At 49.4% G+C, this 26,390-nt stretch overlaps 1 protein-coding gene and 1 long non-coding RNA gene across 2 annotated transcripts; both read right to left on the bottom strand.

Annotated features, from left to right (window-relative positions):
• Positions 1-983: 983 nt before the first annotated feature.
• LOC141421492 (uncharacterized) lies at positions 984-4,939 on the bottom strand. The gene is made up of 2 exons (XR_012446045.1): positions 4,081-4,939; positions 984-3,654 (listed from the first exon to the last, which is right to left on the bottom strand). It is a non-coding gene; the product is annotated as an uncharacterized lncRNA (long non-coding RNA).
• A 2,935-nt stretch (positions 4,940-7,874) lies between these two features.
• Serpina3 (serpin family A member 3) lies at positions 7,875-19,096 on the bottom strand. The gene is made up of 5 exons (XM_020185367.2): positions 18,967-19,096; positions 16,318-16,964; positions 13,408-13,681; positions 10,741-10,891; positions 7,875-8,751 (listed from the first exon to the last, which is right to left on the bottom strand). The coding sequence occupies exons 2-5, from the start codon at positions 16,952-16,954 to the stop codon at positions 8,557-8,559; spliced, it is 1,257 nt and encodes a 418-aa protein (XP_020040956.2). The 5' UTR covers positions 16,955-16,964; positions 18,967-19,096; the 3' UTR covers positions 7,875-8,556.
• Positions 19,097-26,390: the final 7,294 nt, after the last annotated feature.

Here is a 26,390-nt window from a genome sequence, read left to right on the forward strand (position 1 = left end):
ATCATCACAAGTACCCTTTTAAAAGAGAAGCAGTAGAGACATATGGCACAGAAGGAAATGAATACATTAATATGACTTCAGAGGCAGAGAGACTGAAGCAATGTACCCATAACCCAGGGATGTTGGGTGCCACCAGAGTTGAAGAAAGGCAAGGGAGGGATTCTGTTCTAGAGGTAGCATTTTGAGTCATCTAATTTAAGGAAATTTATTACACAAACCACAGGAAACTAACATTCGCCTCTATGCCAGCTTTTGCTTCGTTAGATACTGGGTAGTGGGATTAGAAACGCTCTCTCTCCATACCAGACGTGCATAACCACCACCTGTTTGAGATAGCTGAGGCAGCCCCAACTTCTCTGGTCTTGTTCTCACCCAGCCCCAGGCACAGGCAGTTTCAGCTCATCCTGTCACAGGATCAATGTTGGCCATCTTTCCAGAGGACCATATATCTCAGAGAGCCAAGATCTTCCCAGGATTCTCTACTTCCTGAGCACCATAGGATATTTGCACACTGGCCTCCTATCCATAGTGCTTCCCTATCAGTGATACAGGAAGCCCCACACCTGTTCTTTGTGCAGGTCTCCCACAACCCCCATCCAGGCCCAGTGCCAACTTGCCCATGGTTTGATCTGTGGGTCAGTCCAGTCTCTCTCTTCTCTCTATTGCTAGCTGTGTTTCAACATGTCATTCCACTTAGCAGAGCAGTGCAGAGCCTCACAGGGAATGTGTTTGCTCTAGGAAGGATGGCTGGTGGTTGCCAGAAGGCCTCTGTGCCTCAACTCTGATTCCTTTACTGGCTCCCATATTTTTATAGCGCTCCACACCCAGAACATGACAGGTAGGGAACACAAGGTGTCTGCGAGGTCACTCAGCACTGCAGAATTAGTTGGCTTAGAGTTGAGACTCCCGAGTCTCCACTTACTTTACGGCAAGTTCTGGGCTTTTCTGAGGTTGAAGTTATCCATAAAAATCACCAAGGGAACTTGTAGATCATACAAAGATGTGTTTATTAAACTTTTAGTGAGCAAGGAAGAATACCACTGATACGGTTTGAATGAGTCTCCCCAAAGTTCACGTGTTAGGAACTTAACTCAAAAATTCACATGTTAAGGTACATGTGTGGAGGTGGAGCCTTGGCAAGGAAATTAGGACTAGATGAAGTCATGAAAGTCATGAAGGACTCCCATACGGCATTAGTGGCTTTAGAAGAAGAGAGGACAGTCCTGAGATAGCATGTTTGTTCCGTCTTGCCGTGTGACACCCTGTGACATGTTATAAAGCAGCCAGAAGGCCCTTACCAGATGTGAGCTCCACGACCTCGGACTTTCCAGTCTCCAGAGCTGCACCAAGTAAGCCTCTTGTTATGTTTTGGAGGCTATTGTGTTGAAAGCTCATCTCTATCTGGTGGCACCATTGAGAGGCAATTGGACCATGAGGCACCCACTTCCTCAATGGCTTAATCCACTGATGAGTTCACACTGGGTGGGCTGTTAGGAGGTCGGGCCTTGTTGGAGGAAGTAGGTCATTATGGTCATGCCTTGTTCTTGGCCCCTTCCAGTCTTGCTCTCTCTGCTTCCCGGCTGCTATCGGGTGAACCACTTCCCTCTGCCTTGATGTTTCTGTCCTGTCACAGGCCTAAAAGCCATGGAGCCAGCTCACCATGGACTGAATCCTCAGAAACCATAAGCCAAAGCAAACCCTGCCTCACTCATGTTTTTTATCTCAAGTATTTTGTCCCAGTGATGAAAAGCTGACGTATATGCTTCCCTTCTTCAAAAATTATCCAGCCTGTGGCCACAGCAACAAAAAACTGACCAAGTCATTGCCTTGAAGCATCTCAGGGTTGTTTCAGAAGGGGCAATTAGGGGAGGTACTTGGAGTGACAGCTGGGCTGGAGTTAATCTAGGGTGGCTTTAGGTGACAGCAGAGTCAGGATTGGTAGACCAGGCTAGTGGTCTAACCTTTGGATCCCATGCCTCTGAGTGGAGCACTCTTACTATAGTTTGCCATGGTCTTGGAGCATGGAATCTGAACAAACTACTGTAAACACCCTCTGAACTTTGTACATGTCTCAAGTCATAGTTGGGTGCAGGTGCTCTATTGCATGTCCTAGTACATTTGCTTTGTGAATTGCAACTTCAGAGTTACGCTTCTTATTGGGAGTAACAGTTTGGCTCAGAGAGGATGCTCTGGCTATGTAAGGGAGGAATAAACACCAAGAAGAGCCTATCAAAATGCACCGTGGTCATGGGTCCTCTTTGCAGGGAAGTGAATCTTGATTCCTGTGGTGGCAGTTGCTTCTGTGCCCTCCTTGGCTATGTCAACCACGGCCTTAATGCAACACCTGTGGGGACAAAGAGGCCTCATGCACTTGGGCGTCTGGAGTAGGTTTCTGATGTTGTCGAGTTATGGGTGGTGGGATGGGATGGTAGAACCCAGCCAGACCTTTGACATACATTGCAATTATTGTTATTATTTGTAAAGTATCTGATGGTCCTCTGCAATAAATGTTCTCCGATCAGTTAAGTGCAGAGACAGTGACGATTAGCTATCTCAGGTCATTTGGCCAAAGTCACATAACTATTAAGTGTCAAACAAGACTTGGACTTGGGGCTGTGTGTCAGGAGGAAGGGCTCTGAGAAGGGAGAATCAGTTGAATGGAATTTGTGGGAACTTATATTTCCCACTGCATAAAGTGAATGTTGAGCAGGTAGAACCCTGTTAGCCATGTAGGAAATAATCCACACAGTCAAGCTCAATGAACTGTCTTGGTTCCTGACCCCTCTGTCTTTCCCCATTGGTGCCTCCTTGCAATTTCATCCTAAAGTCCCCAGCCTGGATCATGTGACTAACTCTCTACTCAATATTTCAAATATATTTATTTTCCCTTTGGGTTCTTCACTCATGGCCCCTGACTACCTATAAGTGGGGGAAACATTGATTCTTGGAGTTTGCCTCTTTACATCTGGGTCAGGGCTGCTGGGTACACATAGAAACCACATAACTACACAGGTCAGTGACACCATGTGTCCCAGCCCCCTGTGGACCCTTGGTAGTAGTGCCTGCTACAACACTGAGGTTTCCTGAACTTTACTGTTATGGTTTGAAGGGCCCCCCAAAATCATGTTATAATTAATGTCCCAATGGGATTTGGAGGTGGGGCCTTGGGATATAATTAGGATAGGGTGAGCTCATGAAGGTGGAACTCCCACGATGGCATAAGTGATTTTCCATTTTTTGGTACTGAGGAATTGAACCTAGGGTCTTGAGCTTGTGGGAATGAGTTCTACCACTTGAGAGCCACCCCCTTGGTCCACCCTAGTAGTTTTATAAGAAGAGGGAGAGAGAGACCTGAACAAGCAAGTCTTCTCTGTCTCACCATGCAATGCTCTGAACTGCTTTGGGACTCTGCAGACAGTCCCCACCAAGAAGGTCTCACCAGTTGCAGCCACCAATCTCGAGCCTCCCAGCCTTTGAACCGAGCTGAGGAATGATTGATCTATTATTCAGTCTGTGATTTTCAGTAGGAACAGAAAAAGAACTAAGAATGTCCTCCTCTTCTTCTCTCCATACTTCCAGGTTGGGATTTCCCCATGATGAAGTCAGCAGATAATGTCTCTTTTGATGGCAGTTTCTTGATGGAAGCCACCTCACCTGTTCAATAACAAGAAGAAATCCTAAAATCCATCTTTTTGACCCAAATTTCCCTTCTGAACCTCAGATCCATGGAGCCTGTTGGTGACTGGGCTTTTCTTCTGAGATGGCCTATGGGCATCTAGAACTCCACATTCCAGATCAGAGCTGATCTTTCTGGACAAAATGTTCATTCTGTAATCCTTAGTTCACAAAATTCACTATGTGAGTCCCAGCTCTCCAAGTACAACTCAGCAAGCTAGGTGTCATCACGGGTCCTGTCCTTCACACAAGAGGTCCATTAACTATCTCTCTCATCTGCCCCTTTCACCCATGTCTTTTCCTGGCTCCTGTTGGTGCTGAAACACCTGATCATTCTGCTTCTCCTCTTCCCCCCAAACCCATGCCCCACCCTACTCCCCTTCTCCCCTCCCCAGCCAGCCTGACCTTCTGAAGTGTAATCAGATCAACACGCCCTTTGTTTATAATATTTTGATGTCAGCCACCACTCTGAATAAACTCCAAGATCCTTAACAAGGCATTGTCTTGCCTGTGTTGTTCTCTTCAGCTCCACCGATCACAATGGTTCCCTCAAGCGTGGTGACTGAGACCACAGGATCTGTTTCTTTACTTTAGCATGCAGGATTTAGCATTCAGGGACAGTCCTTGTGGAGGCTAAATAGGACTCCCATTATTTGGGAGTTGATCCTGGGTTCACTTGGGCTCCTGCATGCAGCCTGTCAGAGCAGTTGTGACATCCATGTTCTGTTATTTGTCCTGCACACTGGGTTGAAGACTCCAGGAGGGCACATCCCAGGTCCACCTTCTTCATCTCAGCGTCCCCCAGGCTAGTCACACTCTGAGGGCTGGGGGTTCATACAGGCTGAAGGAGAGAGAGAACGCATAGGTGTCCTTTGTTGATGTCAATGTCTTTCAGTGAGGGAAGTGACAATGAGAACAAGGGCCAGGCTGTCCCTGCAGGAGACATCAGGGCAGCAGGCAGAAGCCTGGAAGTGGAAGGACTCTCAACCCCCATGGGAGGGGAGGGAGAAGAGTGAGACTCATAGACCTGGGGACCAGGTTCCCCCCTGTAGAGAGGAGCTCAAGCCTTTAGCACCAAGCTCCAGACCCAATTCACAGACGGGATGAGCCCCTGTGGCACCAGGCTCTTTAGACACCTGGATCTGGGCCAGGAGAACTGAGGGCCAGAGCTGGGGCAGGTCAAAGTCTTATTGTATGGGAAGCCAGGCATCCCTAGTTGAGGGGCAACCAGCCATGGAGACCTGCATTCAGGCAGGTGAGAAGTTACTCACATGGAAAAGATTGTCTCAGGACTCTTTTGATTGCTGTCAGGGAGCCTTTCAGACTCAGGAGCAAATAGTCTCCTTTCAGATTCAGGAGCAAACAGTTTGGTGACATCCTTCCTTGTTACATACACATCCATGTTGCACACAAGCACATGCTCCATCATTTCCACTGTATAGAGGAGAACACAGAGGACTTATGACGGAAAGCAGCTCCTGGAAGAGTGACCTTTCTGGTTCACATTAACACTCTTGACAGGCTGTTCTCAGGCTGGTGACCCCACATGCCTCACCAATGCCTTCCCCAGGGACAGTTCCATTTGCCTTCATGGAACTCCTCCTAGCATGGAGTCTGAGGTCCATGACCTCAATCCCTCTCTGCATCTTCAGCCCTTTTGACATCTGTCTTTATGCCCAGCAGTTTCCCTAAAAACCATTGAGGCTTATGAGAATAGAAAAAGAAAACCCATGGTTCCAAAGGCTGGAACCACCAAGAATCCCTAGAGTTGGACTTCCAAGAGCCACCCTGAGTTTGGCAGGCATGTGGGGACACCCTCATCCACTCCCCAAATCTTGATAAATGCCACCCAGCAGTTGACTTTAGCTCTTGCACTGGAAACCTTAGTCATTGGACACTCCCTCGTTGGACCTGCATTCCTGCTGCTTTTGGCTCTCACGCCACCCCCACCAACCCGCCACCAGGTCTGGACCCCATCCCATTCCATCTGCCCAGAGATGGTGCTCTCTGCAGGGATGCTCTACACTACCCTGCTGGCTGGTGGCTCACTGTGCTATTCCTGGTTGGGGTGTGTGTGTCATATCTCCCACATTAATTGTACTACATTGCAGTCATGGCACCCTGCAGCCCTGATGGATTGTCACCTGATCTCCTGACTATTTCATGCAGTCACAAAAATGTACTCAAGGTTGTAGCATCTTTAAAGCCCTTGAACTAACTCCAGCACAGCACTCACTGTCCACCCATCCAGCCCCATCTCTGCATGTCCTCTTGCACATCCTGGCCTCTGCTCACCCTCTAGTTCTTGAAGGTCTTAAGTCTGTGTGCGAATCAACTAAGGTCAGGTCTTTTCTGTCAAAGGGGTTAATGTATAGGATATTATCATTATACAGATGTCAGCTTAACTTCCCCAAATTGTTGCCTATGTGCCTTGTGAGACGTCACTTAACTCTGCAAAGGCCTGTTTTAAACAAAGGGCTGTTCTTAGCTGAGCAAGTTCCTGTTATCACCAGATGTCCTAGTTTCAAAAACTGCTTGCTTAAAGCAACTATTGTTCAAGAAAATCTTTGCTCTCCCTGCCCTGAGGTCCCCTGCCCCACCTGCCCCCCTTTCAAATTAGTCAATCATGAGGATTGTGAACCTGAAACCCATTCAACCAGGGTGAGGGGCAGACTTGCGTTAGAGATAAAGCCTGAGTGGACTTCCTGCCCAGTGTGCTTGCTAACTGGACTCTTTGTGGTGCACCCTTCTGCAGAAGTGAAATTTTGCCTTGCCTATTGACTTCTGAGTTGCTTGTCTCTCTCATGACACCCCAATATCCTAATTCATTTCTAACAGTCTGCTACATTGCACTTGTCTGGTCCAAGTGGCTTCAAACCATGGATTCTAGGGATCCATTCCTTTGTGCCTTGCCTCTAAGTCACCTTCCCTGGGCCCTTGATGGGTTTCTCCTCTTGATCCTTGGTAGCAGCTTTCTTCCTGAACTCCTACCTTGTTGCTCTGCCTGGTGGGCTGCCCTTTCCTAGGCCACTCCTTCAAGGGAGGGGTCTCCTTCTCTTCTCACTCCATTGGATCTCATGGAAGGGAATCCCAGTGTTTACTTGCCCATTCCTGGAGGAGGGGGTCTTGTGTGCTTCCCCGAGCCCAGATTTCTCTACCGACCTCAGGCCTAGCTGCTTCCTGATCAGGTTCCTGGGTTGTCTTCCAGGAGCCATCAACTTGAGGATGTCAGGGTCTGGATGTGCACCTCCTTATTCCAACTCGCACCCCCCCACCCCAGAAGCATTTCCTGCCTCAGAGTTCTTTGTCAGCACCCCTGGGTGCTGACATCCAATCACAAAATCCCTCAGTTCCTGCACAGTCTTGGAACCAAATGGTCCCTCTCTCCCTCCCCAGCTGGGACCTGACTTCCTCTGCAGCAGCCCGCTCCATCCCCACGCCCCTGTCATGGGCCCCCCTCCCCCGAATCATCTCCCTGCAGCAGCCAGAGCAGCTTTTCCAGGGCACCAATTCCTTCAAAGCCCCCTGTGGCTCTAGGAAACTGATCCAGAATCCTTACAAGGGGCCAGCCCCTCTCCCCACATCTAGTACTCTGCTACAGCCTCTTCCCCTCCATAAACTCTATGTTCTGTGTCCCAAGTTACCCTCCTTCTTTCAGATTGCTAAAAATGTCCTATTGTGCTTTCTCCTGCCTGAAATGAAACATCCTTTCTGATCCCATGACCACCTTCTAGTCCTCCTTCCATCTCAGTACAGAAGCTGCCTCCTCCAGGAAGCCTTCTCTGACTCCCAGACTGAGTTTGGGGCTATTCTGAAAGCAATCCAGAGCCTTTTTTTTGGCATCTGTTTGCCAATGAGAGTATAAGTCCCAACAGAAAATCCTTAGGAGCAGAATACTGTTGTGGCTAAGATTGCTCCTCTGACATCAGCTGGGTTGGGATAGATAACACCCTACTGGTAGTAATGACTAGTTATGTGGCTTAGGAAAATTACTAAGTGTCTCTGTGCTTCAGTTTCCTCATTTGTAAATGAGACTAATATTAGCGCCTAGGTTATAGGGTCATCACAGGGACTCAAGGGATCATCTCAGGATGAGGTCCCCACAGAATATCTGCAGAAGAGCCCTACCGTTTGGTTCTGGTGTCACACTGGAGGCCACGCACCTGCCAGCATGAGCTGAGTGAATGCCACAGAGCCACTTTTATGCAGTTGTCTATTTATTGCTCACAGGTTGCCACCCTGAATGCTGGTGATGAGTAAGGCATCTGTCAGGCAAGGTCAGCCTGGGAACCCAGAAATAGCTACTATCCCCCGACTAGGGGTACTGAGGGGCAGAAGCAGGGTCCCAGCAGAGCACCGCCTCAGCTTCAGGAGGGGTTTTGGGGTTGTGCCAGGTGCAGACAGGACCAGGAGCCTGTGTAACAGGTGGCAGAGCCTGGAGGCTGAGGAGGGAAAGAGTGAAGCTGGAACTGGGGCCCAGGTGGCCCCAGAGGCAGGAATGGGCTTCAGGGCAGCAGAGGCACCTCTTGGTCTTGGGCTGAGGTCCAGGTGGACTTGATTTTGAGCTCATGTGGTGAAACCAAAGGCAGAAGAGGCCAAAACCTAAGGTGGGACTGAGCTGCCACCCCAGGTCAGGAAGAGAGGCTTTGGGGCACAGGCAGAGAGGGAGAACCAGACAATTAGGAGGGAGGGGCACAAAGAGAGTTTCTAGGCCCAGGAAGATGGGTTACAGCTGTCAGAAGGCCTTAGGGCCTTCAGACTGAACCATGTGGAAGCCACACAGTCACTGTCATCCCAAGGATGACACAGGGTCAGGCTGCTCGTAGAGAACCACATGTTGGACTCCAGCCCAGTGGATGCTCCACTGCTTGGCAAGGAGCTCTAGACTTGCTTGGGGTTGGTGACTTTGCCCAGAAAGAGGATGTTCTGGGTGTCACTGATGATTAACAGAAAAGGCCTGTTGATATTCACAGTTACTGGGTTCAGTTTTGCAGATGTGAGAATGACTTTGACTCCTGTGGCAGCAGCTGCCTCTGTGCCCACTTCAGTCACATCAATCACAGCCTTGTGGACCACCTGTGGGGATATCAGAGCATTACTTACCAGAGACAGGGTGGGTAGGAGAGAGGTAGCCTGCCCACATGCACTAGGGGACTAACATGGCCCACTGGCCTTGTCTCTGTGCTGGTAAATTTTTGTTCCTCCCATTAACCTGTCAGTTGGTTTTGCACAGTCCCTATGCACAGATGCCACACTGAGACTTGGAAGCACGAGTGATTTGCTCACAGTCACAGAGGTAAAGATGGGACACCCTGACCTGGGTCCTCTCTGTCTTCCTTGACCCTAGAAACCACTGGTGTCAGGAGGAGGGGCAGGGTAGCTCAAGGTGTTTGTCCTGCAAGCTGCTTCCTGTCAGCTGGCCACCTTGAAGCTGCCACTCCTCTGTGGACCAGCAGCAGTTTCAGCATCCCTCCCACTCCAGTCTCCTGGGGGCTCCAAGACAGGAATTGTCCTGGACCACAGGGGTCTCTGCCTCCACACTCCCCTACTTTCCTCTGCTATAGCTCTTAGAAGCAGGGTACAACCAACAACAGGTGTTGGCGAGGATGCAGGGAAAAAGGAACCCTCTTACACTGTTGGTGGGAATGTAGACTAGTACAACCACTCTGGAAAAAAATTTGGAGGCTACTTAAAAAGCTAGACATTGATCTACCATTTGATCCAGCAATACCACTCTTGGGGATATACCCAAAAGACTGTGATGCAGGTTACTCCAGAGGCACCTGCACACCCATGCTTATTGCGGCACTATTCACAATAGCCAAGTTATGGAAACAGCCAAGATGCCCCACCACTGACGAATGGATTAAGAAAATGTGGTATCTATACACAATGGAATTTTATGCAGCCATGAAGAAGAACGAAATGTTATCATTCGCTGGTAAATGGATGGAATTGGAGAACATCATTCTGAGTGAGGTTAGCCTGGCCCAAAAGACCAAAAATCATATGTTCTCCCTCATATGTGGACATTAGATCAAGGGCAAACACAACAAGGGGATTGGACTATGAGCACATGATAAAGCGAGAACACACAAGGGAGGGGTGAGGATAGGTAAGACACCTAAAAAATTAGCTAGCATTTGTTGCCCTTAACGCAGAGAAACTAAAGCAGATACCTTAAAAGCAACTGAGGCCAATAGGAAAAGGGGAACAGGTACTAGAGAAAAGGTTAGATCAAAAAGAATTAACCTAGAAGGTAACACCCACGCACAGGAAATCAATGTGAGTCAACTCCCTGTATAGCTATCCTTATCTCAACCAGCAAAAACCCTTGTTCCTTCCTATTATTGCTTATACTCTCTCTTCAACAAAATTAGAGATAAGGGCAAAATAGTTTCTGCTGGGTATTGGGGGGGGAAAGAGGGAGGGGGCGGAGTGGGTGGTAAGGGAGGGGGTGGGGGCAGGGGGGAGAAATGAACCAAGCCTTGTATGCACATATGAATAATAAAAGAAAAAGGAAAAAAAAAAAGAAGCAGGGTACAGTTCAGAAGCCAGGGCTCCTTGTGAGCACAGCACAGAGGATGTTGGAAGTGCTGCTAGGCTGCCCTCTGTTCTGACTGTTGTGCTTCTAGAAACACAGTCTCAGGGTTCCAAGCCACCCTCTCTCATACTATGAGCATATTTTCCTCACAATTACTTGATAGCCACTGTACTACATCCATCAGGCACTGTGTTAGCCAGGAGCTCTTGCCCCTGTTTTACAGATGAACAGACTGAGAGTGGAAAGCTGCTGCTCCCAGCTGTCTGAGCCCAAGCCCAGGCTCTTCCCTACCATGCACACCTAGGTAGCCTCATGTTGTAGTGCCTGCAAATCACATAGAGGTAGGAGGAGTTGGACTATGCCCCAGGTGCCCCATCCCTGGACTTGGGGGAGTCCAGGGAGGGTGATTGTAAATGGAGAAATGGAAGGCTTGCCCAAGATCACAGCTCCCTAACATCCACCTGGCCTTCGCAATTCAAGTCCAGGCATGGAGCACGAACTGCCTGAGGTTACCAGCTTACCTGGGAGACCATTAGCTTTCCATCCTGCATGAGCCCTGACAGGTCAGCCTGCCTGGTGAAGACTTCCTTGATGCCCAGCTGGGGAAGGATGTACTCCAGGTCATAGTCACTGGAGATAGAAAACTTGGGCAGGTAGAGCTCATCTATCCGCCTAGAGAATGAGAAATGAAAACTCCTGAGCATCGTCAGCTAGTACCTCACCTTCCCCCACCTCACAGCATGGCTGCTGCTTTCTCCCACCAACTGCCCCTTCTCGCTGGACAGCAGTCCTTCCCCTCCATTTCTTGCGTTTGCTCTTCTTAACTCATTATCCAGCAATAGCTGCCCGTGTCCACGTGAGCCAGGGTGGCTCTGGAGCCCTGCCCAAGTCTGGTCCTACTCTTCCCACAGCTCAGCAGAGACACCTTCACTCTAATAGGGACGCTACAGCATGTCGAGAGGCTGGGTAGGGACAGCCACACAGCAGCCTGCCCTGTGGACACCAGGAGGACTTCCCGTAGGAAATGCCATCAAAGGCAAGTTTTGAAGGAGGGGAAGGAGCTAGCTGAGTGACGAGGAAGCAGGAGGCAGGAGGAAGAACTTAGAGGAAGTGGGGAAACCTCCTCAGAGTGGAGGCAGCCTTAGCATTGGGAGGAAGGGAGTGAGGGACAAGGGTGGACAGGGGCTAGAGGCAGCACATGAAAGACCATGGGGATTTCTGAGGAGCACAATTGTGCTGGAAGGGCGGGGGCTCCTGAGATGACCCATCAGTCATAGGCTTCCAGGAGCTCCCGGGGACTCCTGGAAGGCAGGGATTGCATCTGCTTGAGCACTATTCCCTGAGGCTGAGTGGACTGCACAGCCAGTTCTTGGCATGAGATGACATCTTCCACTGAGAGTCCCTCTTGCTTTGTTCCTGTCCCCTTTAGTGCTCTGGTCTTCATCTGCCTGGCCTTATAGTTGTGGAATACAAGAGGCTGTATCTTCCATTAAACTTTGGCTATTCCTCTTCATTCACTCATTCATTCATTCATTCATTGGCTCAATGAGCATTTATTGAGCACCCACTGTGGGCCAGATACACACATACTCAATCCCTCGGGGTTGTGCAAATGGAAGGAGTTTGGTGAATGTACTTTGTAGCTCTTCATTGAGCCCCTACTCTATGGAGCCACTTGGAGATAAAGGAAGTAGAGAGTTGGACAAGTGGGATAGGGCTCCAGTCCTGGAGTCTCCTGGGATCTGGTGAGGAAGGGCTGAGAAGCAGGGAGCCCCAGGAGGTGCCCAGCCATTTGGACAGTGGTTGGGACCAGGGCTGTGGCCTTAAGTTAATGCTGAAGCAGGTCCTTGACCTTTGTGGTTTACAAAGTTACATCCATATCCATTAACCCACCAAATTCTCATAATCACTACACAAGGACAAGGACAGCGGGGCAGGAACCACCCCCCTCTTCCAGAGAAGATGACCAGTTCTCTGTGGCCCACTGCAGGCCCCAGGCCAGAATTACTGCTTTACCTTGATTTCCCCCAATGTCAGCTCAGTTCTGTGGCCTTGGCTGAGTCTTTACCCTTAGATTATCCAGAACTCAATCCCTCCTCCCACTTCACAGCTCCCTCACAGGTCTCCACCCGTGTAGACTCTGCCTGGGTTTCTGTCTGGCCCTGGCTGGTCTCCTGTCCCACACTTGCCCCTACAGTCTGGTCTCCAATCAGCAGCCAGGCAATCCCTGTAAAGCAGCACTCAGGTCTGTCACTCCTTGAAACCTCCTGATGTGTCCCCCTTTCATTTGGAGGAGGGAAGTTAAGGTTTTCTAGGGATCCCCATGACCTCTTCTACTCCCCTGTCTCCCTGGGCTCCAGCCACTCTGCTGTTGCTCTTCCCTTAAACATGTCAGGCTTGCTCTCCACAGAAGCTTAGCACTGGCTGTCCCTGTGCTGGGAGCACTTCCCCCAGTACCCACATGACACAGTCTTCACTTCCGTCCTGGTGGCCCTCAATCACTTACTTAATGGTCATTCTACTTAAAATCACTAACTCCCTCCAGCTCCAGCTTCCCTGACCCTTGAACCTTCCTCTACTGCTTTCCTGTTAGCACCTTCAAACTTATCAAATACTTTACTGACTTGAATTTTTATTCCCCCCTCCCATGCTAATTACAAGATAAGCTATACAAGGGCAAGAAATTGTGTTTTAGTTTCTAATACACTCTTAGAGTCTAAATCAGTGACTGACGCATAGATGATGCTCAACTAACCACTCAACAAATGAATGAATCAATGAACAAACGAATGAATGGATGAATGAATGAGTGTAATGGTGAGCCAGTGCAGAGCTTGTCTTACCTCACTCTCCCCCAATCATGAGACTTTGGCTCCCTCCACCATCAAGAGGTTGAGACAAGGAGAAAGCACTCATGCATGCTGGGATTGTGTTAAGATTCCTCATGACTTAGAACATGTTAGAGTCAGCTTCTGCTCTATCTGATATCATCAATTCAGGAAATAAAAAAAAGTCAGGCCCAAAGTCTCCCAGGTAGCAGAGGGCAAATTAACCCCAGACTCTTCCTGTCCCTGTGCAGGACCTCCAACCCTGACACTGGTGAGGCCCCAAGGTGGGGAGGTGCAGGGTTTCAGGGGTCTGGAAGGAAGAGGAGCAGACTGGCAGCTCCAGGTCCTGGGAACACATACCTTGATTGCAATGAGTCCTTCCACTTGCTCAGGGTCTCCGGGAGCAAGTTGGTTTCCACCTCCTGCATTTTGCCCTGGTCAGGGAGGATGAAGAGTGCACTGGCATTGCCTGTATACTTCAGTTCCACCACAGTGCAGGACAGCTCTTCATCCCGGAAGAAGGGTGTGGTCAGGTCCTCAATGCTCATCATGGGCACCTTCACCGACTGGCTTTTGCTCAAATGAAACTTGGACTTGAAGGTATCACGGGGGTCAAAGGGCATCTTCCACTTGGCTAAAGGTGAGCAAACAGTCAGAGACCATGAGAGCACCAGGGGGACCCTGCCTCCACCCCACCTCTGCCCAGCTTCAGAGCAGGGATAACACTTGGTTCATTCATGGTTACCCAGAGTCTTAGGGGTGGCCGTGGTTAGGTCTGGTTATAAGTAGAAAAGCCGTTGGGGATAGGGAGAGCCCCACAGGCCTGGACTGGAAAAGGGGCCTGTTTACTTGTGTTAAATGAGAAATCAACAGAGTACAAGTCGGATGGGTGTTAGGGAAAGTGGGGGGGAAGAGGAGTGACACAGGTGGGAAGCTGGAGCCTGAGGAGAAGTGGGGAACTCCTGGTTCCCTAAGAGGAACATCCTATTGCAAACACTTGCAAGTCACGGTATTGCAAGATGTGAATACCCCTTTGCACCCCAAATCTTCTGCTCCCCTGCCAGTGGCTTGTGAGGTTTGGGTGGGAATAGGGGAAAGAAGCTGAGCACCACCTGTGAGTTGGTGGGGGATGGGTAGAGAAGAGTGCCCAGCAGTGTGGATGACCTGGGAGTGGTCAGGAGGTCCTTAATGGGAAGACAGAGCTCAGAGCCAGGAGTGACTCAGCACTAACACTCATGGGACTTGTGATGTCTTAGAGGGTGGGGGAGCAGATGTCCCAAAGGCCATGGACTAAGACATCCTTAGTTGGTTCTAGGTCCTCAGCTCACATGGGTCATGTCCACCTCTGAGAACTACAGACACTCAGCTCAGTCTCACTCTAGATTCTGAGTCTGGGGTCCCCACCCCCATTCCCAATTCAAGGGACTTGGAATTGTGACAATTTCTTGGACTCAGGATCCAGCAGTCTCTGCACCTGTCTCCACCTTGCCAGTCTCCTGGCTTCCATCCTGGGGCCAGTAGAGAGAGCCTGGCGGTTCAGTCTATCTTCCAGTCTTCCTCACCAGCCCATGACAGTGGGCCCAGCCCAGTGCTGTCCTCTTTCCTACCTCTAAACCCCTTCTGCCTTTTTCTCTTGGTGACTATCTTGGTTTCTTGCCTATAATGCAAGAACTCCTCCTTCTGCCCTGAGCTACCCCAGGTCCAGCCCCAGATTCAACCCGGGCCTAGCCATATCATGAGTGGGACTGGGTGCCCAGTCCCAATTTCTGGGCTCTGAACATTGCTCCCTGGTCTGTGGGCTATCAGATGGGATGTTGTGCATGTGGGGTCTGGATGGGCCTCTGTCATAGCATTCCTGCCCACAGCATCATCCAGGTTGGCCTCCCAGCTTTCTCCCTCTCCCCCTCATCAGGCATCCTGGTCCAGGACTTAGTCCAGGTCTACCCTTCAGAACTTGCTAGCTGAGGCAGGCACTGTTGAATCCTGTCAGTGGGATGGGGCCCTGGATCCGTTGGAATCTGGGAAAGGCTCCTGCCTTAGAGAGTGCACTCCCTGAGGCTCTTCCCCAGTTGGGGATGTGCTATTTCTGTCCTCAAGATCAGAGGAAGGCAGAATTCTGGAAGCTCAGAGTGGCCAAGCCCCTTCCGAACCTCCTTGTCCTTCCCTGTGAAGATGTCCTTATCCTCATCTGGGCCCGGCCAAAGACAGAGGATCCAAGCAGAGACAGAGCTCATACTGCATGTGCAGGTCATAAATGCCCAGGACTGCACAGACACAGGGGCTTTCTGCCTTGTGTGGCAGCATCTCTGCAGAGGCGGGATGTAGTTCCTGCCCATGCTGGAAGGATTTGAAAGGAAGGCTCTTGCCTTCTATTCTGCTGGGCAAGTTTAGATCAGAGTAAAACCCACCACCCTTAGAGAGATAATGGCACGACCAGAAGTCATGTCCAGCACAAACTACAATCCAGAAAACTCCATGGAGAAGACCAGACCTATGGGCAGGACAGGGTCTGGTACCCATGCTCCCCCACCCCCACCTCAAACCATTGTCACTTCCTCTCTAGTGGTTTGCTTAATAACACAGTTCCCCAGGCCATCACCATTGCACAAACAACCCAGAAGGCACAGAGCTTTGAGTCTCTTTCTTCCTGACCCCAAGCCAGGCTTTTACCTCCCCCAACCTCAGTACTAGGGTTTGAACTCAGGGCCTCATGCTTGCTAAGCAGATGCTCTACCACTTGAGCCACTCCACCAGTCTCTAAGGGCCTCACCTTTATTTATTTATTTTTTTTTTCATTTTTCTTTTATTATTCATATGTGCATACAAGGCTTGGTTTATTTCTCCCCCCTGCCCCCACCCCCTCCCTTACCACCCACTCCACCCCCTCCCGCTCCCCCCCTCAATACCCAGCAGAAACTATTTTGCCCTTATCTCTAATTTTGTTGTAGAGAGAGTATAAGCAATAATAGGAAGGAACAAGGGGTTTTGCTGGTTGAGATAAGGATAGCTATACAGGGCATTGACTCACATTGATTTCCTGTGCGTGGGTGTTACCTTCTAGGTTAATTCTTTTTGATCTAACCTTTTCTCTAGTTCCTGGTCCCCTTTTCCTATTGGCCTCAGTTGCTTTAAGGTATCTGCTTTAGTTTCTCTGCATTAAGGGCAACAAATGCTAGCTAGTTTTTTAGGTGTCTTACCTATCCTCACCCCTCCCTTGTGTGCTCTCGCTTTTATCATGTGCTCATAGTCCAATCCCCTTGAGGGCCTCACCTTTAAAGAAGATGTAATTCACCAGGACCATCACAGTCTGTGTGTCCAGGCCCTTGATTAGATCCACAATTTTCCCCTGAGTCTCCTTCTTGACGTAGTCATTGATGAACTTCTCAGCAGCAGCAGGCTCCTGGAAGTTGGTGAGGAAGGCCTGGGCTGCATACAGTGCTTGGGCATCCTTCCTGAATTTGGCTTGCAATTCTTGCTGCTCTTGGACAAACATGGCATTACCCATGTTGAGCTGCAGATGGTCCCCTGGCTGGTTGAGTGTGCGCAGGAGTTGCTGGAAGCCCTGGTGGATTTCGGCCTCAGAGATCTCTGTGAGATTGAACTTGAGGCCTTCCAGAATCTCCTTCAGGGTGGTATTGTGGGCCCCCAGGGAAAGGAAGGCCAAAGCAGTGGAGATGCTTAGGGGGGAGAAGATGACATTTTTGTTCGGGTTCTCTGAAGCCAGCTGCTTGTAGAGGCTGAAGGCAAAGTCAGTGTTGCTGGAGACTAAGCTGATGTTGTTCATTTGGGTCCCATTATACTGGTCACCTTGGGTTGACGTCTCCCTGACCGGTGTGCCACCTGGGTGGCAGAGCACAGCAGGGCAGAACCCGGCCACCAAGAGCCCCAGAGCCAGGAAGGGTGACATTCTCTCCACTCTGAAAAGCAAAGATCCTTAAGTGTGGAAGGGCCAGCTGGTGCCCTGACTGACTGCCTCCTGCTACATCCCACCTGCCCATGTTCTGTCCCTGTGCCCTTGCTGGCTGTGTGACCACCATGGGAGATGCACTCCTGGGCACTCAACATGCATCCTCACATCCTGTGCATCCTTCCACACTTTGAGGAAAATGCTATAATTGCTGCCATAGCACAGAGAGGTGAAGGGACTTGTCCAAGGTCAAGTAGCAAGCAAGTGGAGGCGCTGGAGACGGGCACAAACCCTGTCCAATCAGAATGCCTTCTCCTCCCCCTCCTGGTTGGTAGACAGAGCCCAGGCAGAAGGATTAGAAGGCAGAATACCCTCTTCCTTTCCATGCCACTTCTGCTCTCTGGTGGATCCCTGGGAATGAGCCCAACCCCTTCAAAGAATCCAGCTCCTTTCCCTGTGTCCAGATGACAAGTCGATGGCCCTGGCCAGGCTGGTGCCTGGATGTAGTGAGGTTAATGGAATGTGGCACAGAAACCTGCTGGGGAAGTTCCTGGAGCCCTGACAGCCCTGAAAACAGTTGGTGCAAAGAACAATGGAAGATAGAATGTTCTTTTCAGTGCTTGCCAGAATACCAGATGGTCATTTCCCGCCTTAAGCCTGGAAAGGCCTCCTGGTGTGGAGAAAGCGGGGTGGGGGGGAAGTGCAGAGCCTCTGAGACCTGGCCTGGAATGTCTTTTTGGTCTTGTGAATTCTGTGGCAGCAAACAAGAGACTGAACCTCTCTGAGCTTCAGACGCCACTCTGCAGCATGTCCATCAGCTCAGGGGAAATTCATAGGTGTTCCAGAGGGTCACCTCCTTTCACGCTCCCCTGCAGCTATTGCACAAGTGACCAGAGAGGGGCTGAAAGCCTGTAACTTCACAACAGGGTTCTTTACCTTCAGCCTCTGCCAAGCTCTGTCCTGTCACTCAGAGGAGTGATGAGAAAGGAAGTGGAGAAGAAAGGAGAGAGGGAAAAGAAAAGGGGAGGGAGAAGGAGAGAAAGGGAGAAGAGAGGAGAAAAGATCAGGAGAGAAGAAGAGGAAGGGAGGGAGAAGCAAAGAGAAGGAGGGAAAGGGGAGAGTAGGAGACAGAGAGGATGGAAGGGGAGGAGGAAGGGGAGGAGGAAGGGAAGGAGCGAGAAGGGAAAGGAGGCGAGAGGGAGGAGGGGCAAGTGGTAAGAATAGACAAGATAGAAGGAGAGAAACAGGAGAAAAAAGGAGGGAGAAGGAAGGAGAGAAGGAGAAAGAAAGGAAGGGAGGAGAAGAGAGGGAGGAAGAGAAAAGAAGAGAGAGGGAAGGAGAGGGAAGGACAGGGACAGGAGGAGACTGGGAGGAGGGCAGGGAGGGAGTGGGGCATGGGGAAACGGGGAGGAGGAACAGCTGAGTTGCTTGTCACCAGGACAGTGGAAACGCCTTCAGACAAGCCCAGAGACAGTGGCTTCATTACCTCATCATTTGTTTACTCACAGACTGATGCAACCATTTCTTTGGAAAAGTGTTAAACAATATCGTCTCTCCAAATTGGTAATTTCAAGACTTCCACACTAGAGGTCTGGCTCTGTTTTTCACCTATCTGTCTTTCCATTGCTGGACAGTCTGCTTGGCTAGGAGGCCTGGCTGGGAAGTAGAGGCCACTCCTATGGAGCTCTGGAGAAGTCACTGTGTGGCCTCTGCCCCTGGGGACCCACTGCAGCAATCATAATTGCTCCTCCCTCTGACAGATGCCCCTGTGCCAGGTGAGGGCATAGCTCCTCCTTCTACTGCAGGTCCACACACAGGAGCCTCTATTCAGAACCCACACCTTTGCAGGTGTGAGGACACACTCCCTCCTAGAGGCACGTGAATCAGCTATGTTCCAGAGCTGTCCCCTGCCTCCCAACCCAGGGACCCCACTTCCCACACTCCATAGACTACAACCAGCACCCTCCTGGAAAAATGAGTCCTTTGCTCCCAGCCAGAAGCTTCTGGATTACCTGTGCCTGCTCAGAGAGCTGATGTCCAGTATGGGTTCCGAAGCTCCTGCCTGGAGTGCTGGGTTTTCTTCCAAGCATGCCGCCTATTTATGCCTGCCAGCAGCTCCTCCCCCTTCTTAGGAAACGCAGGCTGGGACAGCCAGTGCTCTGTGCTCAGACTGGAAATGGCCCAATGATAACTTCTGGTAACCTGGGTTTAGTAGATTGACTGGAATGGCCAAGTGACGGGAAAAGCCCCCAACTTTCTGTTCTTTAAATACAACAACAACAAACAACTCTGTTTATGAAATGCTCATTGAGGAACAGGGGAAAATCCCATGCACATGAAGAAAGATGTTGACAATATCCCTCAGAGGCTGTAGTTAACATGTTGCTGTATTTCTTAGTCACTTAAAAAATATTTGTGCTCATGTGCTTATGTGTGTGTGTGTATGTGTGTGGGAACACACATACAAGAGATGAATCTCCATGCAAACTGAGATACATTAGAAATGACAGGACACTATTTTTCCAGAGGTGAGTTTGCATTTTGAGCATCTCTCCCCAGGGGTGGCTGGTCTCAAGGCCCCACCCCTCTCCAGAGGTGCATCCAGAGAGGGCTGGGAGAGAACTTGTCTGGAGTACACCTGTTGGGGGTCCCTGGTCCCCAGGTACCCTTTGTCTTTGGGGCCTCCTTTGACTTGAACTTCATCCTGGCCAAGTCAAGATGTCGGTTGTACCTCAGCTGCTGGTTTATCTCCATAGATGGTTGTTCTGCATCCCTGGCTTTAGACCCTCTTACCTTATCTCAGGCTCAATAGTCAAAGCCCTCATCCATGACAGCCCTTGAGAAATCAAGGTGGAACTCCACAGGTTCCCCAGAGCAGGATTTGGAAACTACTGGACTAGTGGTGAGATCAGAGCTTTGGTATTGGGTGGGCCTGGCTTGAGTCTTGAAGGTGCTACTTACCACTGGCAAATCATTAGAAATCTCTGGCCCCTTATGTCTAAGAGGCAGGTGACATTTCCCTGCCAGGTAGTTGTTAAAATGAAGTCAGATACAGTCAGGCATTGCTTAACAATGGGGTAATGTTCTGAAAACGGTGTTAGGTGGTTCTGTCATTGTGCAAACATTAGGAAGTGTACTGTCACAAATATAGATGGTGTAGGTCAGTCACTTGACATGGCCTCTAAAGGCAATCAACAGATGCAGTAGGGCTGGCAGAGTGGCTCAAGTGGTAGAGCGCCTGCCTAGCAAGTGTGAGATCCTGAGTCCAAACCCTAGTACTGCCAAAAAAAGAGAAAGAAAGAGACTCAGTAAACAAGAAATGCATGAGGCTGCTGCCAATGTAACACAGTAGACTGTTCTACAGTAAGCTTGTTTGGTTTTATGTATAAATAGAAGAAGTACACCCTAAAATCATATTAAAAAGTATGACATAGTAAATGTGTAAACCTCTAGCACAGTCATTTATTATCACTGTCAAGTTTACACTGTGCAGAATCCCATGGGCTAGATTTGGACGTGACCAGCACGTCGGAGGTATGTTCACACCAGCGTCACCACAAACACACGAGTAATGAGTTGTGTTATGACATCATGACAGCTACAGTGCCACTCAGCGATATGACTCTTTCAGTTCCCTTATACTCTGATGGGACCACCATGTACAGGTGGCCCATTGTTGACCTAAATGTTATGTGGCACACGGTTGTAATACTGAATGTAAGCTTTATGAAGACAGAGTAGGGTCTGGGAATGTAGCATGGTGGTACATGCTTGCCTAGCATGTATAAGGTCTTGGGTTCAATCCCCAGCACCATAAAAATAAACAAATGGGCTATGAGGACAGGACAGGGATTTTGTTTACTTAGCATAGTGTATACACACTGTAAAGCACTGTTTGCTTCCATCCTTCCTTCCTTGAATGATGCTTTATGTGACAAACATTTTTACAGGTGAATACATATTTTATTTATTCATTTGAACTGGGGATAGAACCCAGGGCTTCAACCACACTAAAGCCTACTCTCTATCCTGAGCTACACCCTTGCCCTAAGAACAGATTTTTAAGATACACAGAATCCCAAAGAAATAATGGTTAAAACAAGGCCAAAGATTAGTGTGTCTCACCAGATGAAGGCAGTATAGACAAAGTGACTGGCCTCACTTTGTCGGGAAGCCGGGCCTCTTCTGTCTCATTGCTCTGCCATAACTAGGTGCTGTTTGTCGGCCCGAGATGGCACATTTCATATCTGCCTTCCAGCAAATAAGAAGGACATGGGGCAGGGTTTCCTTTCCTTTGAGAGGCATGACCTAAATGTTGCTTAGGTCATTTGTACTTGTGTTCCATTGGCCAGAGCATGGTTTACATAGCCCATGCCCAGCGGCAAAGGAGTCTTTGAGATACGTCAATATTCCACATGGGGTAGCCATGTCCCAGCTAAATCTATGGGATTTCTATGACCACCAAAGGGAAAAGGAGCATGGACACTGGCTGAACATGTGACTGAGGGTCACGTTCTCTGGCCATCATTTTCTTTAAAATTGAATTGGCTTAGTGAACATCCACCCAACATGAAGGCAAGTTAACTCCACCTACCCTCCACAAACTCTGCTGAGGATGCTTGAGGTGGGAGGTTGGTAGGTCTGGATGTCACCTATCACCTGGAGCTCCAGACAGATGCTCCAGAGCCATGAGCCCCTCATCCCTGGCCATCTTCCAGCCTCTTCTCTGGGTTTTGACAGTCTTCACTCATCTGCTTTGCCCCAGGCATTGACTCAAGTCCTGTCGATTCTGTGGGCACCATTCATACAAGGATGTCATCTGTCACAGTGCTCTCCAGGGAGAATATAAAGGAATTGCAACACCAAAAAGTGAAGCCAAGATCATTCCAGATAGCACCTTCCAGAAGGTCCTGGCTCCTCCTCTTTGGAGGGTCTCCTTCGGTCTCCCTGGACTGAAGGAGGGCTGGGCGCTGTTTGCTTCCAGTTCAGAAATCCCTTGAGCACAATCCCTTGAGTATATCCTCTAACCAGTGTCCAGGAGACCCCACTATGTTTCTAGACCTCATAAAAAGAAGGAAAAAGAAAATGAGGAGCACACTGGTGTCCGCAGAAATGCATGTGTACTAGGAAGAGTGCTTTTGACATCTGTGCTATACTCGAGGTGTGGCCCCTGCAGCAGCAGCAGCAGCAGCAATACTCTGGGTGTGTTAGAAATGCAAATTCTTGGCAGTCACCACAGGCCTAATAATTCTCAGTCTGCACCATAGTAATCTCCTGGCGTAATCTGTGTGCACCCTAAGGGGTGAGAAGCCCTGCTTTGTGGGCTCTGGTGGAGAGAACCTCTCTCTGCTTGCAGTTTCTTCATTGGATCTCCTCTCTGCTTTGGGCTCCTGAGTGGACGTTTGTCTTGCCCCTGCATAGTGACTCCAAACTTGGTTCCCCCAGAAGCCATCCAGGACCTTGGCCAAGGGCAGAGTGCAGCTGCCCCTGCAGAATAAGGGAGAAGGGTGGCTCCTCCTCGTATGTATCTTTGTTCCTGTGACACATGGACTTTATAGGCTGTTGGGTGCATTCCTAAACATCATTCACTCATTTATTTCTTCTGTGATTCTACAAATATTTACTGAGCAATTCCATGTGCCAGGTATCATCCTAGGCACTGAGCATCCAGCAGTGAAGAAAACTAATTACGGTCCCACTCTTAAGGTGATGCTGTAGTTGTAGCTTTGAAATAATGCCCTTGCTGGGGGAGGAGGGGCTATAATCTAGGGTTCTGTGAAAGGTCAGACAACAAAAATTTTAAACCTAAGGGCCACATATGCTCTGTCTCCTCTCCCTTTCTTTCCCCCTCCTCTCCCCTCCTTTTCCCTCCTTTCTCTTCCTCTGTCACAAATTTTTGTGAACATATAAAGCCATACTTAGCCTGTGAGATATATGCTGTGGTTTGTTGATGGTCTAATTGTATCCCCTAAATGTTCATGGGAGCTTGGTTCCCAGTGTGGAAGTGTTGAGGTGGTGGAGCCTTTAAGAGGTGGGGCCTAAGAAGGCCGTTAGGTCATTAATCCCAGAAGGGATTAATAGAGTTCTTATAGGACCCCGGTTAGTTCCCATGGGATGCTGTAAAAAGAGTCCAGCTGTTCCCTGAGCCTCTCTGGCTTCCTGTGTCACCATGTGAGTTCTTCAGCTCTTGCTTACCAGGGGTTGAACAGATGGGGCTGCCCGATCGTGAATTTTCAGCTTTCAAAACTGTGAGCTAAATAAACCTCTTTTATTTACAAGGAACCCCACCCCAAGCATTTTGTTATAGCATCGGGAAACAGACTAACACAGTACACAAAAACGGTTTCTGAGCTAAAATTGGCCCATGGGTCTAGTTTGTCAACCCTGGGACAGTCTCTTCAGACTTTTTACTGTGTGAAGTGATGAGACACACAGGAGGTCCAGAAAAGAGAGCAGACCCTTCCACTCTTCTAGTTCAGCTCACATCCCAGCTTCTGGCCTAACTGCTGCCCACGGAGATGTGGAGCTCAGTGACCTTAACTGCTCCATCCCACCCCTCAGCTTCACTTGCCCTACATGTAATCACAGAGCCCTTTCCCAACTGAAATCTCTCTGTGAAGCAGAACACCATGAACCTGTACCACCCCCGGGAGAGGAGACAAACACCTTGCTAATTTCTCCCTAGTTTCCGAGACCTTGCAGGATGTGTTGCCCCCTTTTTGGGGGTCAGGGGCAGGCCGGGTGAAGGCTGCATACTCCACAGGCAGAACATCTACTAGGTAACCAATATTTAGAGGTTGCTGGGATGGATTGCGTTTTTGTATAGTTCCTGTTTCTGATTATGCTTTAAAAAAATCAAAATGAAAAATCTCCACCCCTCTTTTCAACCTGTCATTACCAAGCTTCCTTCTGAGTCACCCTCCAGGAGGGGAGAGCTAGGTGGGAAGTCATGTGATCTCTGCCCCTACCCCACCCCCAGCTGTTAAATAGCATAGTTGGTGGAGCAATTCAAGGCCAAATCTAAGACTCACCCTGTCCCCACGCTCTTTCAATTAAAAAAAGACATTTCCATCCTACAGCATAGGAGAGAAAGTGGTAGTCTAACAGGCATTGGGGTCAATGCTTTTCAAGGCATTGGTTGTCTGTGGGTCTGTATCATGTGACAGGGGTCCCTATTGGTCACCACCCCCACACTGTGACTGTGGATTGGCATGCTCCTCTGCCTGCAAATGGACCCAGGTAGGTAGCAGCCAAGATGAGCTGGAAGGTTTGTCCCAGCTTTAATGAGGTCCAGGCCAGTGTCTCCAGGAGCCTAGTTCAAAGGGTGGTGGAATGCAAGAGATGACAGGCAGAGGCAGGAAGTGACACTAGCCTCAGGTACCTTTGCTAGCGTGGCTGGAGCACTTGCCTGAGAGTGCCCCGGGACCCAGGACATGCAGGTTCACTCAGAGGGACAGCTATTCTCACTGTCTTCAGCCAAGTTACCTTGATACCTGGGAGCTGGTCAGAGCCTCGGATGTCATGAGCTTGGTCATGGTGTTGCTGTTCACCATTTTCCACAGTTACTGCTGTGTGGTGCTACTGTGATGCCTAAAAGCGGGCGTGGCATTGGCTGAAAACCTTAGGAAGAGGGCTGTATCCACACAGGATTGAGCTCATAAATAAAGAGTATATTTCAGGGCTTGACCGGAGCGGGGATGAGGCTGTGAGGGGCAAATGCTCATTCCTTCAGATGCACAGGCTCATGGGAGGGACCTCACTCTTTTGCATCAGGTCTCTGCCTTATCTCCCAGGTGGGTGGCTCAAGGACAGTTACCTCACATCTCTAACCTCTGCTGTCTATTTTAGTTCTTTAAAGCATTCTCACCAGGGAGAATTGAGATTCTGACAACTGCAGTAACAGAACCCAGGGGAAAGAAGGTCCAGTTTGGGGCCTCTGATCCAGTGAGATAAGGACAGAAGCTGATCTTATCTCATGCTTAAGCCTTATCTGATGCTTAGGCTGCTCTCCTGCTATGTTTAGACTGACCTGTTTTTGTGGTTGTTAGGGGAAGTTTGCGGTTGTAGATTTGAGAGAAGATTTGCCAATTCCCTTCAGCATAGCCGTCCCTGGCTGGGTCCCCAAGTGGGTTAGGAGGTGCCAGTATAAGGAAGTAGCAGGGCAGGGGAATTCCAGGCTCTGATTTGAGAGCTACTCTGCCTGCCTTTTTTCTCTCTGCTACCCCAGCTTGCCAGCATCCGCTTCTGTTTCAGAATGTCTCCCCGGCTGTGTGGCACATGGAGAAATTGTTGGCAAAGCAGTCTGGTGCTGCCCTTACCAACAGGAGGACCTCACTCACTTGGACTTTCTGAGCCTTGGCTTCTTTCCTGTGTGAAAAGAGAGAGCAGCACCTCATTGCTCATTGGTTTGTTTACTCACTAGTTAGTCCATCCATCCATTTTGTTTTGTTTTTGAAACAGGGTCTCCCTATGCAGCCCAAGCTGGCCTTAAACTCACAATCCTTCTGGCTCAGCCTCCCGAGTGCTGTGATTGTACGTGTGGTCAATCTATTTTTTGGGGGGACTGGGGTTTGAACTTAGTATTTAACACTTGCAAAGCAGGTGCTCTACTGCTTGAGCCACACCTCTAGTCCATTTTGCTCTGGTTATTTTGGAGATGGGTTCTTTCAAACTATTTGCCTGGGCTGGCTTAGAACCACGATCCCCCCAATCTCAGCCTCCAAGTAGCTAGGATTATAGGTGTGAGCTACTAAAGAATTTGCTATGAGGGCACGTACTCTGCTGGATTCTGAGTTTACAGATCTCCAGTGGCTTTACAGATGTGTCAAAGTTCTCTGACACTGCTTCCTTCAAGACAGAGAACTGAATTTCCTGTCCCCTGCATGGGACTGGACTTGGCCCTTTGCTTCTGACAAATGGAATACAGCCAGGGGACAGGTTATCATCTCTGAGATTGAGTTATAAAAAGACTGCTGCTTCCTGCCTTGGGTTCTGTTTCTTTCTTTCACATTCTCTCTCTCTCTCTCTCTCCCCTTTCTCTCCCCTCCTCTCTCTCTTTCCCTCAGAAATTATATCTGAGCAGCCCTCTGAATAGCTCCACAGAGACCTGTCGCTGAAGCCGTGAGTGAACTGGGATGTGGAACCTCCAGTCCCAGCCAAAAACGAACTCATGAGACAGAACCACCCAGATCAGTCCCCTCTTGGATTCCTGACTCCATGAGATAATAAATGTTTGTGGTTTCAAACTGTGAGTTTGGGTCGATTGATTCTGCAGCGGTAAATGACTTACATAAATCGAAGCCCCATACCTCGCCCTCTTGGCTCTTAGGATTGTCAGGAGGCAGTAGAGGAAAATTTGAGGATTACAGGAAAAAAAAGACAAGGCAATCTCATTACGTAGTGTGGGTCACTTAGCTGATACCTTACTAAATAGGAG

The sequence above is a fragment of the Castor canadensis genome, chromosome 3 (assembly GCF_047511655.1).
Source record: "Castor canadensis chromosome 3, mCasCan1.hap1v2, whole genome shotgun sequence".
Lineage (NCBI taxonomy): Eukaryota > Metazoa > Chordata > Mammalia > Rodentia > Castoridae > Castor > Castor canadensis.